Source organism: Aplidium turbinatum, chromosome 2 (assembly GCF_918807975.1).
Source record: "Aplidium turbinatum chromosome 2, kaAplTurb1.1, whole genome shotgun sequence".
NCBI lineage: Eukaryota > Metazoa > Chordata > Ascidiacea > Aplousobranchia > Polyclinidae > Aplidium > Aplidium turbinatum.
In genome coordinates, this window is record NC_137473.1 from 41,509,640 (window position 1) to 41,525,965 (window position 16,326).

General features: G+C 35.9%; 1 protein-coding gene across 1 annotated transcript; it reads left to right on the top strand.

The window, feature by feature from the left end:
* Positions 1–593: 593 nt before the first annotated feature.
* On the top strand, positions 594–2,359 carry LOC145764296 (uncharacterized). The gene is made up of 3 exons (XM_082575915.1): positions 594–686; positions 937–1,094; positions 2,099–2,359. The coding sequence occupies exons 1-3, from the start codon at positions 638–640 to the stop codon at positions 2,357–2,359; spliced, it is 468 nt and encodes a 155-aa protein (XP_082432041.1). The 5' UTR covers positions 594–637.
* The last annotated feature ends 13,967 nt before the right edge of the window (positions 2,360–16,326 follow it).

Genomic DNA, 16,326 nt, shown 5'->3' on the forward strand with positions numbered 1-16,326 from the left:
TTTTGACATCACAACATGTCCTCTTCAGGAATAACATATATACAATTTAACTACAGCGAATAAAATACTGTACAATGGTTTAATAAATCTATAAACAGGAAAAAACAAAAACTCCACAGTACTTCTGACCAGCTCAAACTCAACGATATAGGCTTTACGAGAATCAAAGGTAAATGGTTCAACAAACCAAAGAATGTATAATCAATTATGAATCTTTTACTTCAATAAAGATGTCGAAATAAGCCACTGCGTAATCGTCGAAAAAGAACAGTATCGCCATAATGACACATCCAACAGAAACAGTTATCTCACAAAATCATGATCATGTGTGACTGCTTGATATACAATTTCAGAAAAGTTTTAGAAAATCACTTACTGAAACCCGAAACAAACTGAAACACTTGTTAAAATTCACAAATGTTAACTCAACCACTCCGTCTAGCGGCAAGCAAATCAGAGTGAAATTTTAGGCTATTTTTTTATCTGCTATTTGAAGATCGGCAACGCATACCAACTATTAATTATTGTTCATCATTTTCCAGAATTGAAATTTTTAAAAACATTTAACGGTATTATTTATAAATATGTTGCACAGATTTTTAGGAAATAACTTTTAAATCTTAAATTTAAATAAATCATGTCTTACCAAACTCTTGGGCTTGTCGTTATCTTCAACCTTGCATTAGGTAAGTTCCATAGAAACACCACATAATTGATTCAACAGCTAGAAAAATATAATTGAAATAAGTGTTTTTGGCAAGGCGCTTTTGCTTTGCATTAGTAGTTGTAATTTTTATCGAAAATGTAAAAATTTAAATCGTTTTCTATGTTATCTAAGTTTTTAATTACTTAAATTTTAAAGCACAAATTAAAAGTTTTCTTGATTTTATGTTGTACTGTTTTACATAATATTCAATTTATTTTTCCTATTTTTAGTTAGTGGTATGCCATTAAGCGATCGTTTGAATTCCCGGAGCCAAAGATGCCTTTCAAAATATAACAACCCGAACTTCTGCGAAACAACATGTCAATCCGGAGTCTATGACGAAGAAATTTCTCCATGCTGTCAAGAGCTATGCTTGATGACGAACAAGGTAATAATTAAAAAATGAAATGACGTAGCTAGAAAGAAAAAGAAAATTTTAAGGAGGCAAAATCATTTTCTGGGGGGCAAACATCATTTAACATGAGTTATAATTGTATTAAAACATATTTTTTTAGGTGTACAAGATAATTTTTGTGGGGAGGGGCAATTGATTTCTCAAATATTCTCCTGGCTACATCCCTGAAAAAGCACAGACGAAAATCGTTTGGGATTTACATGAGATTTATTTATATGCAATAGTTACATATAAACTTTTAAAGGATGGTAGCTGCTTCCATAAAACTTGTGGGTTTTGTGGCCGTGCTAGCCACATATATATCGCATTACTCGAACATCTATTCAGGCACGTTTTAAGACCTTTTAAGATTTTGCTACCTTTTCCTTCCTCTTCATTGACGTGCTGGTATATCACTTATTGTAGCTACTACTATCTTTTTCGTTTCTGACACGTTATTTGACGAAAAATAAATGATATGACATAAAAAAAAATTCACTTTTCAAAATTATTTTTGCTTTTTAATTATGCTAATGGTATCACGGACAAGATCAGATTAATTCACATGGCATGAAAATATTAATCGCTGATGGAGTGGTGGTAGATTTCCCAAATTGTACAAATTTTACGTTGCCATGTCACAATATTGTCATTCATTCACTTTGTGTTTGCTCGGTTTTTGCAAATTCGGTGGTGCCACATAAAAGAAATGACACGTTCTTAGAAATCTTTCTAAGTTGGCTACAAGAGAAAGGAATGCAGTATAATAAAAATAAAATTCTAATATTTTTGACACTATACGTAACGGTAAAACTTACCTAAAATAATGTGCAGCCCACACATAGGCTTCCTTGTGTAGCTTGTTAGCAGCAGTTGTTTGCAGCAGTTAAGGATAAACAAGCTATGTTTTATTGTAAAGATATTGTTTTGAAGTGGTATCATCAATCTAAAAAAATAAAACAGCAGCATTAAAATAAATTTCAAATGGATTATTTTAGAAACTCTGCCTCACCTCATTTCCAAAACTGTCCACCATTCCAAAGACACTCGACCAGGAAGTTATAAATGTAGCGGAGCTTGATGGGTTTTTCGAGTGTGCGAGAACGTGGGAGCCTGCATGTGCTTTAGTTGGAAACAACGCAACCATAAAGAAGCATCCCAATGACTGTCAACTTTGTGAACACATGATTTTTTACTTGCAATCTCAAAGTTATATTGAAGTCGATATCGCGATGTGCGTCGACGAAACAATCAACTAAATTACAAACATTGCGAGTTTTGCCATTTTTTATTTAACGATTCAAGGTGATATATTATAGAATAACATCCAATGGTCGAAAGCCATAAATTCGCTTTAACATCCAAAGGATTGCAAACATACACAGCAACAACAATGTACATAGCATAATACAGTAGTATTGCACGTTTCACATTGTTCAAAAACCAAAAATACTGATTTTAGAAACATTACAGATTCTAATGAAAGTCAAAACCTCTTTTCTTGGTTTGCAAAAAAATTAAAAATTTTTATTCGCAAACATAAAAACCAATCCAAGCGTGTTTTGTTGCGTTGCCAACAAAACCAGTGTTACGCAAATAAAGCTGCTCTTTGCATGCAGAGTGTTTATGAAAGCAGTCGCTATGTATGACGTAAACACAACTTTCTTGTTATATGTATGTGACGCAACTATTTTGCACTTGATACATTTATTTATTGCCGCGTGCATGTTATAAAAATTGTCATTAGTGCTACAACCATCGTATACGTGTTGCCAGTGGTCTGACAGTATACGACGTATTTTGCTTATTAACTCAATAACCATTTGCCTCATTTATGACAAAATGGCCTCCTTTGAAATAGGATGCTACTCTTTCAAAAGAACAAAATCATCGTTTCCAAACTCTTAACACAATAGTTCAATTCGATTTATTCAACGAAAAAGTTGTCGATTGACATTTCTAAATTTCTAACATCTATTCTAGTCTATTGAGAATTTGCTGTCATTTTCACATATTTGCGCTACTAGGCTACTGTTTAAACTAACTTGCACTTGCTTTAATAAAAGAAAACATGAAAATAAAGAAATTCTTAAAATGATGCTGCAGTCTTCGTACGACAGAAATAAAAAAAAGTTAGAAAATTACTTGGATTGCTGTTAGTAAATATTTTTATTCAAAATAATTGCCGGACAATACATTTTTTACCTCATTTTACATAGAAATATTTTTAAAGAGACAGTGGTTTCAAAGAAAGCTTTTCATTTAGTGGCATCTAGTGGATGAAATACTGACAGGCAACAGTATAGGCTATTTCAACAATAAAAAACGTCACACACCTACGTCATAGTCATGGCCAGGTCTACGTCAGTAGTCTTACTGGTCTACAATCTAGGCGTAAGTAGATACGAAAATGCAAAACTAAGTCTCAGAAAATGCTGTTTCTGCTTAAATCAAACAGTACATCAAAACAACCATCCTGGATGTCAAGAATTCTTGAGCCTTTTTAACTTTTGTATAAAAAATATGATGATCACGGATTACAAAATATATATTGCTATTGGAGTAAAACAAATTGGACAAACACGATTTTCTTACTGGAAGTTTCGTTACTCTCTCACTATACAGACAAACATAAAAAGAATATCGAGATAGAACAATCGGTCCAGCGATACGACGATAATAAATTGAATGGGTGCAGTTGCTGAAGGAAAGACGGCCGTCGAGAGAAAGGAGCTGACCACCCTACTCTCGTTAGTGCTGAAAGCTTAGAAAACCTTTAGCTTTATAAAACATTGTTTTCAATTACTGAATTAAGAGTCCTGTTTCTAAAAAAGCATAAAAGTTACATATTTCTGTATTTTTTTAGAAACGAAAGGTAAACGCTTCTTATCAGACAAATTCTGCTCTTTTTCCGGCCTTATCTGAAGGGTGGTTTTGAGATTAGTCTCCTGCAAAGGATTAACGGGATCGCCAGGTGAAGGCTCTCACTATGATCACCACTTGACGACAATGACCTAAAAAACATTACAGACCAGCTCTTATCTGGCTCCGACACTGGCGTGACAAGTTATGAACGAATCAGACAATTTATGAAGTGAGAAGTTGTTAAAATTACATTTTTAGCAGGGATTACATTGAAGCATAGTTTGTAAATTTGTTGCATCAAGCAATAAATAAACAGGTGTCAAGTAAAACACACGTTATCCAATAAATCACTTGTTAACAATTTAACGATGTAATTATAAACGTAATTTTGCTCAAAATAAATCTGCAGGCGGATACAATTGATGAAAAAAGTGCAAAAATTCTGCCGGAAACAAGCGGTTTAACGTAGTCAAGTAAAAACTTTCATCGATATATCCATGTAAGGAAACGATCTTTGTAAACTGTTGCACAATGATTGACTGAAAAAACCTTCAGACAAAAAGGTTATTTTTATAACTTATTATTGGCTTTTGTCCATGCTGATACGGTGGGGGCTTAAACCAATGTTCCTTGTGAGACAGAGAGCATGAAGTTTTCACGTATATTTGAAGTGTGACTTTTGTTGCCTGTGCCAAGCACTTGAGTTCACTGAGACGTCACACCGACGCCATAGCCATCGGTTTTGAAATATCCAACAGGCCACAGGTTGTTGCTTGCTATGCTCTGTCTTTTGGCTTTGCTTGAATAATTAATAGTCTAACAAAGGAATAAGCATGACTAAACTAATCGAGAGAGCGTGATTTAAAATAACATGTCCACCTGATTTTATGGTTCGATGAACTCAGCGGAAAAGAAACGACAAAATCAAGCCATGATTGAAATTTCACTTTGAGTTGTTGAGCAACGCGTTTCAAAGATATAATTCGCGTCTCACTCTGGAGCAGTGTTTCTTGACGTATTTAGAATGAAAATTTAAGGAGAGCAAAAGCAACTGTTGGTGGGGCAAACATTTTAATAGTTAAAGTAAAGAATGTTTAAAAATATAGCGACAGAAAGCAGCCAAACATTTATGAAACGTAATTCAACATGTTATACAATGTCATTAAAACGTTATAACAGCACTAAAAACCCATTTTTATGGGGCAAGATATTTTTTGGGGAGCGAGCGATTGTTCCCCCAAGTCTCGTGGCTACGTCTCTATTTTAAAGTACTGCGTACTGTATGCTCAATGAGACAAGTCAAGAAAAGAGAAAATTCTTGTAAAAATTAAGGTCTTTTACAGTATATTGTGATACATGTAATTTCACAAACTATGAAAACACACAGCAAAACCTTTGATTTTCCATTTTCTTGCGGCCCACCTGACAACTTCCCATGAGGTAACTTATCTGCTTAATGGAATTGTTTTTTTTGCAATTATATGCGAACGCCGCACTACATTTTTCACCGCAAGGGTTTCAATGCATTTTTCCTCACAAAATCAATTATGACTCCTTGCCTTTAATTTAAAGTATTGATTTTTCCGAGGAAAATAACTACCGCTTTCCTTTTTCACATGATTCATTATACGATTTTATGGCTTGCGATGTAGCCTAAATTTAAATCTATACCACGACGAGAACCAGTTTAGACATTATCCTGAACAAATTTCTCTAAACTAGCCTCACTACCTTCGATGATAGCCTACTATGCATAGGTGTCTCAGAAGAAGACTGAGAAAAATACCACTGTGTTAACTTGTTTATTTTTATTAAAGTTTTGACTGAACAATCATTCAGTTCTGACGTAAATATTTTTTTTTCACAAAATTAGCATAGAAAAAACAGCCATGTTGCTAGCTCTCAATTAGGGCGTGGCAATCATTAAAATTCTCTGTCACAAACTGCACTACTTTTTAACCTTGTGGTGATCATAAGGCTGTTTTTCAGTAGAACACTGGACATTGGACAACGAGTCGTATTCTTTTCTGTATTTTCATATTTGATTTCAATGTACGTAGTCTAAATTGACTTAGAACACTAATTTTACTTTTTTACATAAAATATTGCATTACCAGCATGCTATCTCTCTATTTTCCACACAAACGTTTTAAGAGTAAATTTTAAACTTCTTTTTTAGACCATAAACAGATGAAACCAAGCCACCACACGGCATTTAACATAATATATTAAACTGAACATAAACTATAAACTACGAACGTTTTCATACACATGTTAGCCCTTTTCAAGTAAAGTAACATGTAGTAACATGTGTATGGCCGAAAACGTTTGTAGATAGTTTATGTTCAGTTTAATATTTTATGTTAAATGCCGTGTGGTTGCTTGGTTTCATCAGTTTATGGTTGAAGAAAGTCACCTCTTTACCAAAACCGTCTTTTTTAGACTGATTCTATTTCAACAAAAAGCTCGTTTTTTGTTTCAAAACGTTATTAGTTGACTCATCTTGTCAGGCTAAACGTTTTTATAACTGTTTAAATTCTTGCAAAAATTTCCCTATATATGCTCCATGGGCTATGTCTATTTCATGCTAATGCACAGCTCGAAAGGTTCATATAAGCGTTTCGTCAAATTTATGGACGTGACTAACTTCACATCGGCTATTTCACTTACATTTCTTTTATGACGTCACCACAAACGTCTCAAAGAAACTGCAAGTTTTTTTTTTTCAGAAATTTTGACCAATGAAATTATAAGAATTGCTCCAAGTATTTGGTCATTGATTAATTTCATTACTTTAACTTAGTTTCGATTCTAAGAAAGACTGATAACGAAACTTTCTTTGCACTCATTTCCAACAAATCTATCAGCGATCTACAGTAGAACGTGATATAATGTAAATAGCATCGACAAAAAGGACTAACAAAATAATTGATAAACTAAGCTTTTATTTTAGGCATTTTTAAAACAAGTGCGATTCCCTTGATGAATATCTTCTATTCTAATAGAATAACGCTAATGCTAAAAAAACGTCATGAATCATGTCGGCAAAGCTATATTAGCTTTGTAATAGCAATTTCTGAATTAAACGTAATTACTGACTTGATGTACAATTAACTCTTATTTCAATCATAATTTAGAACTATGTTAATGAATTAAAGATTAATGGCAATATAAACACCCTAATGTTAACATTATGCAAATAACAAACCAAGAATCGCAAATTTGGAAACTAGTCATTGCGATCTCCAGTAAAGGACTACAATTAACTGTACACACTTTAATTAGCAGCTAAAACAGAAAAGATAGCTCACGAAATCAAATGAACAGGAAAAAAGAAAGAAGCCACGAAACTATCACACGAAAAGTAGCAAATAGTTTAAATTTGTTAGATTTTAGGTAGAGGGTTTGCTTTTGTTGTACCACGTCCACAGACTTTGTTATACTACGCTACTAGACATATAAAACTAACAACTGCAATGGGTTAAACATATTTTTGTTCAGGCAAAAATATACGAATATAACATCAACAAATAAGTAAAAAGATTTCAAAAGTTTTCAACACATCGTTGTGTTCTCTGTAAGAATGGCCTAATAATTACATCTGCAATAATATTAAAAAAAGGTTTTTTAAAATGTTTTAAGCCTCGACAAATCAATTCAAAAACTAGCATGAACATGAAGCGTTTAAAACGGTGCAACAGTGAATTTACGTTTTTGCGGTAGCCTATTGTTTAGTAGCAACGAAACAGAGCCCAGCTTTTAGAAATTTAATTTGTGATTCAGCAAGCGTTTCAAAACCTAATTTCTTTTCATCTTCAGAAATGAAATAGCCTACCATTGTTGTGATCTTTTCATGCAAAACGTTTTATTTTTTGGTATTTCTTTACAACGCTAAGAAAAGCAAAGGTGTAATTGTCATAATCTTTGCACTTTTCTCAAAATTGACTGCATATTCTCTATTGTTTTTCTAAACATTGCTCGGCTTGAAAAATACTCATTATCCGAGTACGTGTCCTTGCCTCGTGCATGGCTTGTGTTTGTCACAATGCAGTTGTCACTCGCAGTCTCGCATCGTCACGTGACTGTCTGCGTGGTGTGAACGTTTTATGATAAAATGAATGGAAATTGGAGCCAAATATATTCTTACTTGCAAATGTTTACAAACGTCGTTCGGTGTTTATTTAGTTACTGAAAGTTCAACCAGAAAGAAAATCAGTTCTTTTTTTAGATTGGTTCAACTCCTGGCAAGAAATTCAGTTCCGTTTTGTGGTTGGCTATCAATCAAGCACGACTTACTTGTTTCCTTCCAATAAATTTGGACTATAGTTTTCAAAGTTTTTGTTGCCTTGTTAATTTAACGCAACAAAACGCAAAGTCAACATAAGAACAGCAATCCAGCAAGCCATTAGCATTGACCGAGAAGCTTGTCATGACTGTCCAGGTCTGTCTGGGATTTCTTCACGACTTGACGCGAAAGATACTTAGTAGTTGCACATTATGCACAAACTACATATTTGAATGAAGTTGTAAATTTCTTTCTGAAATTATAATTAATGAAAATAAATAGGCTACGTGAGCATTTTAAAAAGAATGTTTTAAGGTAATCTTGTTACAATTTTTATTTAGACTACGTCAATTTGAAGTAGCCTACATTTGGCTCCGTATAATCGGAACATTTTTTGATGGTCGAGAATTCAAATCCTATTCTCTAAACAATTTTTCCGCTTAACCCTTTAGTGTCTAGGGTCCTTAAAAGTGGACACTTTTTAAATCAAAATATCTTCACTTTTCCTTACTCGTTTTTGAAAATGTTTTTTTACGTTCGTGTACCATAAAAGTTGTGCATTCGTCAGAGAAATCACGTGGAGTTATTTTGTTTGGTGTTTAGGATCGGCATGACATTGAGTTCACGCTTTTTGATAAAGTAAATTCGGCATGCTTTGAAATGTAATTTATTCTTAAGTAATGGATTCGATTTGCTTGATTGATTGATTGATTGATTGAATCTTTATCCTCGGACTGGGAAAGCTTCTTGCAGAGCTTAATCCTGGCAGTTTCGCATACTTGTAGCGGCTTTGAATCACTGACGCAGACCCGGTCACCGAGATTGACAGAGTGAAGTTTCCGATTGTTGAAGGCTTGTTGTCGGGGAATTATTCCATTCATCAGATGCCGCTGAATGGAGAGCAGCCCTTAACGTGCGTTGCTCAAGCGCACACCCCGAGAGTCGAACCAGCGCCGCTATTGATCTTGAAGTTTCTTCGTTCCAGAAGTGACGCGCTAACCAATTGAGCTATCGGGTCAATTTTGTGTTAATCATATGTCACAAACTGCTCACAAACTATGTCACAAATGCTCGCTAGTTTATAGAATTAAATGCTAATCTTTGGCACAGTTGCTTTAATTCTTGATAAAACTTCATATTTATGATGTGTCCTCAAAAGTGGACACTGCGCACTCGAGACGTCTCAAAATACATGCATGCATTAAAATACTATCACAGATGTATTACATGGAATCCCTATTTTTATTAGCGTTTGTTGCATTATTTGATTGCATGATTGGTTAGTCAAAAAGATGTGCCTTTGTACCTTTGTAAAATGTACCACCATGTGATGTGCCTTTCTCCTCTGCTTTGCCATTTCATTCTTAGGCATTTCGTTTTCAATTCATTGTGTAGATCAGTTATTTATTTCAATGTAGATGTAAAATCAGTTATTTTTTCGTTACTTGAAAAGAGCTAACATGTGTATGGCCGAAACGTTCGTAGTTTATAGTTTATGTTCAGTTTAATATATTATGTTAAATGCCGTGTGGTTGCTTGGTTTTATCTGTTTGTGGTTGAAGAAAGTCACCTCTTTACCAAAATTGTATAGTCAATAAGAAGTGGAGCTTCTCCTCCTTGTCGACATGATGTGCATGAAGCAAACTTTGGAGAAAATGAATCTGCAGTGCTTCGGTTAGTTGATGACTTATAACAGGGGTGTCCAAACGCTTTCCCATGCGGGCCACATTTGATAATGCTGAAGTGTTCGCGGCCAACAGCCTGTGACAATTTTGCTTTGAGTAAAGAAATATGCATTATTGCACTATTGCATTATTAAGCACTATTGCAATTATTAAGCACTATTGCATGATTAAGCACTATTGCATTATTAAGCAATTATTGTTGAGTGTTAAGCAATTATTGTTAATAATTGCTTAGAATTGCTTAAAATAATTGCTTCCATGTATTGTTAAAGCAATTATTGTTAAGCTAATTATTGTTATTGTTAAGCAATTATTGTTGAGTATTAATGAGGTAGGTGTGTGGTACAAGTAGCACCTTTGAACCCTGGGCAGTCGCCATGGATTGTTACACCATGGGTCTCGGGGAACACTGGTCTTGATCACACACCAAACTAACAAGTGGGTCCACGTCCCACCTCATGGGCAACAACCTCGACTGGTTGGCTAAAACTTGTTAGAAATCCTGCTGCCTTGCAGGAAATACTTTTTTAAGTAAAGGCTAGGCCCACCGCCAATAACTGTGGTTAGCGTCAGGAAGGGCATCCGGCTGGAAAATCTATGCTCCAAAATATTATTTAAATGCAGCAAAAGCTAAAAATGGCCCCTAGTCCCGAGCAGCCCTTAGATGGGCAAGGGGTGCAAAGAATCTCTGGGTTCCGCAAAAACAAAAAAACATTGAAAAAAGATTATGGTGTTAGAATCGGATGCTGGAATGTGGGAAGTTTGTGTGGTAAAGGAACTGAAATATGTGAAGAACTAAGAAAAAGAAGGGTGGATATATGTTGCCTAGAGGAAGTAAGATGGAGGGGACAGTCAGCGCGGTTTTTAGGTGTCAATGGGAGGAGATACAAGTTATGGTGGTCAGGAAATAACACAGGAATCGGTGGTGTTGGTTTCCTGGTAAAAAAGGAATTATGTGAGAAAGTAATAGAAGTTAGAAAAAGGAGTGACAGAGTGATGACAATGGTACTTGCTTTTGAAGAGGAGGTAGTGAGGCTAATCTGTGCATATGCACCTCAAAGTGGTAGGGATTACTTAGAAAAGGAAAGTTTTTATGATGTTTTGGCAGAGGAATGGGATTTACGGAGTTCAAAAGAGTTGGTGTTTGGATTAGGAGATTTTAATGGGCATGTTGGAAAACAAGCAAATGGGTTCGAGGGCATTCATGGAGGGTATGGTTTTGGGGAGAGAAACATGGAAGGAAGAATGCTACTTGAATTTTGTGATGAAAGGAAACTTTGTATTGCCAACACATGGTTTAAAAAGAAAGAGAAAAGGAAGGTGACTTACAGCTCAGGAGGACATGAGTCGGAAATTGATTTTATTGTGGTTGGGCAGGAACAGAGAAAGAACTTGAAGAATGTAAAAGTAATTCCGTGGGAGTTGCAGCATAGACTAGTAGTAGGAGACTTAAATATGAAAAAAGTGAAGAAAGTTGTGAAGAAAGAACGAGTTTTTGTGAGAAATGTGTGGAAACTGGAGGAAAAAGAAACGAGAATTAAGTTTGTGAAAAGAGCAAAAGAGCTGGTAAACATGAGTGCGCAGGACTTGTGGGCTTCATTTCAGAAAGGTGTCCTAGCAGCATGTGATGAAGTATGTGGAAAAAAGAAAGTAAGGAGGGATCGTGGAGACACATGGTGGTGGGATGAGGAGGTGAAGCATGCGATTTCACAGAAAAGAGATGCATACAAGCAGTGGCGCAAAAATGGGTCAGAAGAGAATAAAAAGAAGTATAAGAGTATGAAAAAGAAGGCAAAGAGGGTTGTTGCAAGAGCTATAAAGAATGGTGCTGAGGAGGAACTTAATAAAATGGGGGAAAGCCAAAACAAAGTATTCAGACTCATAAAGCAAATGAAAAAGGATGGAAAAAATATTGTAGGGGGAAGATGTATAAGGAGTGGAGATGGGAAGTTGCATTTCAGCCCGGAAAGCAGAGGAGAAGTGTGGAAGGAACATATGGAAAATGTTATGAATAAGGAGAATGTATGGGATCATATGACAGAGGTTGATCTGGTGGAGGGTCCAGTGGGAAAGGTTACTCGTGATGAAGTGGTGGAGGCAATGGGACAAATGAAACTGCATAAAGCAGCTGGTCCATCAGAAGTGAGCGAAGAGATGATAAAAGTAAGTGGAGAGTTGGGAATTGAAGTAATGCTACAACTTAGCCAAAGGGTATTAGATGGAGAGGGAATGCCGGAGGAGTGGAAGCATAGTATTGTTGTTCCACTGTTCAAGAGAAAAGGGGATGTGAGAAGTTGCAGTGCATATAGAGGTGTAAAACTACTAGAGCATGGAATGAAAATTGTGGAGCGAATACTAGAAAAGAGGTTGAGAACATTGGTGAAATTAAATGATATGCAGTTTGGATTTATGCCAGGAAAAGGTACAGTGGATGCTCTGTTTATATTGAGAAGAATGCAGGAGGAATACCGAGAGAAGCAGAGAAAACTATAGGCTATATGTGTTTCATCGACTTAGAAAAGGCATTTGACAGAGTACCAAGGAAAGTGATGGAATGGGCAATGAGGAAAAGAGGTATACCAGAGGTATTAGTGAGAGCTGTGATGTCTATGTATGAGGATGCAAGAACAAAAGTGAGAGTTGGATCAAATTATTCAAACGAGTTTTCTGTGAAGGTTGGTGTACACCAGGGATCAGTTTTGTCACCTCTGATATTTGCTATTGTGGTTGACGTTGTAACTGAAGGAGTGAGGGAGGGCTTATTGAGTGAAATTTTGTATGCAGACGACCTGGTCTTGACAAGTAATAGTATGGAGGGAATGGAGAGAAAGTTTGAGAAATGGAAAGAAGCATTTGAAACCAAGGGTATGAAGGTGAATCTTGAAAAAACAAAAGTGATGGTGAGTGGAGCAGAAGGTACAGTTGTTGAGAGCAAAGTAGATCCCTGTGGAATATGTGGCAAGAGAGTGATGAGAAATTCAATGCAATGCAAAGAATGTGGAAAGTGGGTACATGCAAGATGTGCTAATGTCAAGAGAGCGGCAACAAGATTGGCGAAGTGTTTTGTTTGTGGGAAATGCAGTAAAGGAAGGAATGAAGTGGAAGGCCATGATGATGAGTTCTGCCATGGCATCGAAACAGTGACAAACTTCTGTTATCTGGGTGATCGGATAAATGGAAGTGGTGGATGTGAAGCAGCGGTGACAACAAGGGCAAGATTGGGCTGGGCAAAGTTCAGGGAATGTGGGGAAATGTTGTATGGCAGAAAATTTTCACTAAGGATGAAAGGAAAAGTATATCGGAGCTGTGTGCGGCCTGCAATGCTATATGGTAGCGAGACATGGGTATTGAGAGAGAGTGAACTGGCAATCCTGAGAAGAACGGAAAGGTCAATGGTGAGAGCAATGTGTGGGGTGAAAACGAGAAGGGAAAAAAGGACTGAAGAATTGTTGGATATGCTAAAGATGAGAGAGACCATAGACCAACTGGCAAGGGCAAATGGAGTAAGATGGTATGGACATGTGATAAGGAGGGAGGAAGGAAGTTTTCTTAGAAAGGCACTAGATCTAAAAGTGGATGGGAAGAGGAAACGCGGTCGTCCAAGAAGAACGTGGAAACAACAAGTGAAGGATGAGTTTAAAAAAGTCGGACTGAAGGAGGAAGATGCAAGGGACAGGGTGAAATGGAGAAAAGGGATTAAAACAATTGCTGCGCGGAAACAATCGGCCACCCCCACTAGTGGGGAACAAACCGACGATGGATTATGATGATGATGATGATGATGTTATTAAGGAATCCGATACGACAGATTTTACCACTAGCCAATGCAGATGAAAGGGCATGCAATAAGTTGCGAAATGCCTGGATTTAAGAGAAAGTTTCAGTTTATGTGCTTCAAGTGTCAGTTGTGTCTGTGCGTTGTAGGTTCTGCAGGGAACTTTATTAACTTTCATCTTAATAAAAGCTCTGCTTTGCTGAATTGCGTTTATTTGTGTTCAAAGCTGTGTTCACAAAAATAAACGCTTTAGATGTTGTCCTAACTTTCAATATACACAAATAAAAGCATTACCGGTTTACAGCAGACAATTTTTTTAGCCTCAACAGTCAAAGCCTCAACAGTCAAAAACGTCTACATATGTGGTCACTGGTCAATTTCTAACTTCTTTATTTCGATAAATTTTGTCATTGTAAAGGTCAAAATCTTGTCACTATGTGTGTCAAACGTGTGTGAACGTAAAATGCCAGGAAAGTATCACAGGCACTAAAAAGTTAATTCTGACCATCACCCCGCTTAAACAGACTAAACCCCCCAAAAGTAGACTTGATTGTTTGAATGTTATTTGCCTTTGTACATGTGTTTAGTAAAAACCCTTCAATGAGACACTTTTTGTGAAAAACATTTTACAGTGCACTGTTTAAACTTTTAAAAGGAAGTGGTGAAAGCAATGCAAAAACTACGCTTATCACATCATAACGTCAATTGTTATCCAACAAAATTAAATGGCTGCAAAAATCATGTAAAATAGAAAATTTTGAAGAAGTAAAAAACCACTAAGGCAGTACGGCACTGATCAGCATTAATGAACTTTAGGGAATAAGTCGGTTGAGATCAGTGGGCTACATATTAGTTAATTATTGAAAATAGAACAAAATTAGTAAAAAAATATTCTTCCGGCTTAATTGGACCTCCCGTTTAATTGGAACAATGTGGCTTTGTCCCATTGTGACCAACTTTGAAGTTGGAACCCTAAAAACACCGAAACCGGCAAACTTTTTCCCGTTGCTTTTCGAAGTTAAGCAGCAAAGCTTTCGCTCTCCAGGTCCAAATCTAAAAACTGGATTCGTGATAAATTGAGACCTGGAATTAAACTAAGTTTAGTATCATGAAGAAGATAATTCGATTGTGAACATTTTCAAGCCTGAGGTTGCCGCAAACCAGGACAAAAGAAGTTCGTTTTCACAGAAGACAAGAAGTGGGCTTTCAAGATATGGAAATTCGGTCATACAAAAAAGTTGCCTTTGCTGGACTGTAATTAGTTATCATTAAAATACAACTTTAAATTGTGCAAATTGGTTATTTTTGTCATCAAATTGTTTATAAAATTATAAGTTGACTGGTAGTCTAACTGTATTTTTAGAAGCATTGCTGCCAAATCATTTTTTTATATATTTTGCATTAAAATTCGTTTTATCAAAACTAGCATACTTTACTTCTGTAAGCTTTAATATTTGATACAAATTGTTACAATCATAATTTTTCTGCTTAATTTCTTTTTAAATACAGTTTTTTCGCATTTTTATCACTTTGACGACCTTTTTGGTGAAATAATAATTGCATTTAAATCGACAAAATTTATTTCACTTGCAACTTCTGTAAAACCTTTGGAAATTGAAATTGGAGATTGATCAAAGTTTATTTGAACAGAAGCAGTATGACTGTATTTTATTATATTTAATTACAGTATATCTCTATTTTTATTTACTTTTTTTTCTGAATCCGCATGGTCAGACTACTGAGCCGGTTTCCTGTATTTTTACCTTGTGAGTCTTTCATGACATCACAACTAAGTTCTGTAATTCGAAACTCTCAAGGTAAAAACTTCAGAAAACTTGTCACTTTTTGAATTTCTTTTGTAGGTTATATTATAAAATTTAAATTGCCCTTGATACACTTGCAAGTGTTGATTGTAGACCTATTTTTACAAATTACAACTGACGAAATAAAACTTTTATTTTTTCTCTTTCTTTTCTGGGTTTGGTGGCTCTGCGTTATTCGATAGTGTTACTGTAACAGTATTTTACCGATGTATTTTTTAAACCTTCCGGTTTTGTCATGTTTTTGTTTTGTTTTGTTTTATTATCTTTATCCTGCATTGCGGGAAAGCGGACTTGAGCGCTATGCATCGGTGTACGCCTTCCGACGTACACCTGACCCTCGCTGCAGCCAACTGCAATGTCTGTTTCCGGTTGTCTACTCTATTTATGACTTAAATTTGGTACTACCCATTACTCGAAATCGATCACTGGGTAGAGGCAATTATCGTAAAGTTTCTTGCCCAGAGATACAACAGCAAGTGCGGGTGGCTGGAGTCGAACACGCAGGCTCTCGACTGCGAGCCCAACGCGCTAACCACTCGGCCACTCCTGCCGTATTTAATTTGCCGTATGCCGTAGTTAATCTTTTCTTTTTGTTGGTGCGAAATTCGTGTAGCCTATTTACCTTATCGTTTTCTACATGTTCCCGCCAGTAATGAAAAATAAATTGAATTGAATTGGTCCGATAAAGCAGAGCGGGTTGAATCTCAGGTTAATGCACCTTTTTCACTTTAACTAACATTTATGACGTCACAATGCTAGTTAGTTAGTTTTCACTATGCCTGGTTAGTTTTTT

Coding starts and splice junctions, on each gene's coding strand:
- LOC145764296 (XM_082575915.1), top strand. CDS start 638: ATGTCTTACCAAACTCTTGGGCTTGTCGTTATCTTCAACCTTGCATTA. Junction 687..936: donor TATCTTCAACCTTGCATTAG/GTAAGTTCCATA, acceptor TCCTATTTTTAG/TTAGTGGTATGCCATTAAGC. Junction 1,095..2,098: donor TATGCTTGATGACGAACAAG/GTAATAATTAAA, acceptor GGATTATTTTAG/AAACTCTGCCTCACCTCATT.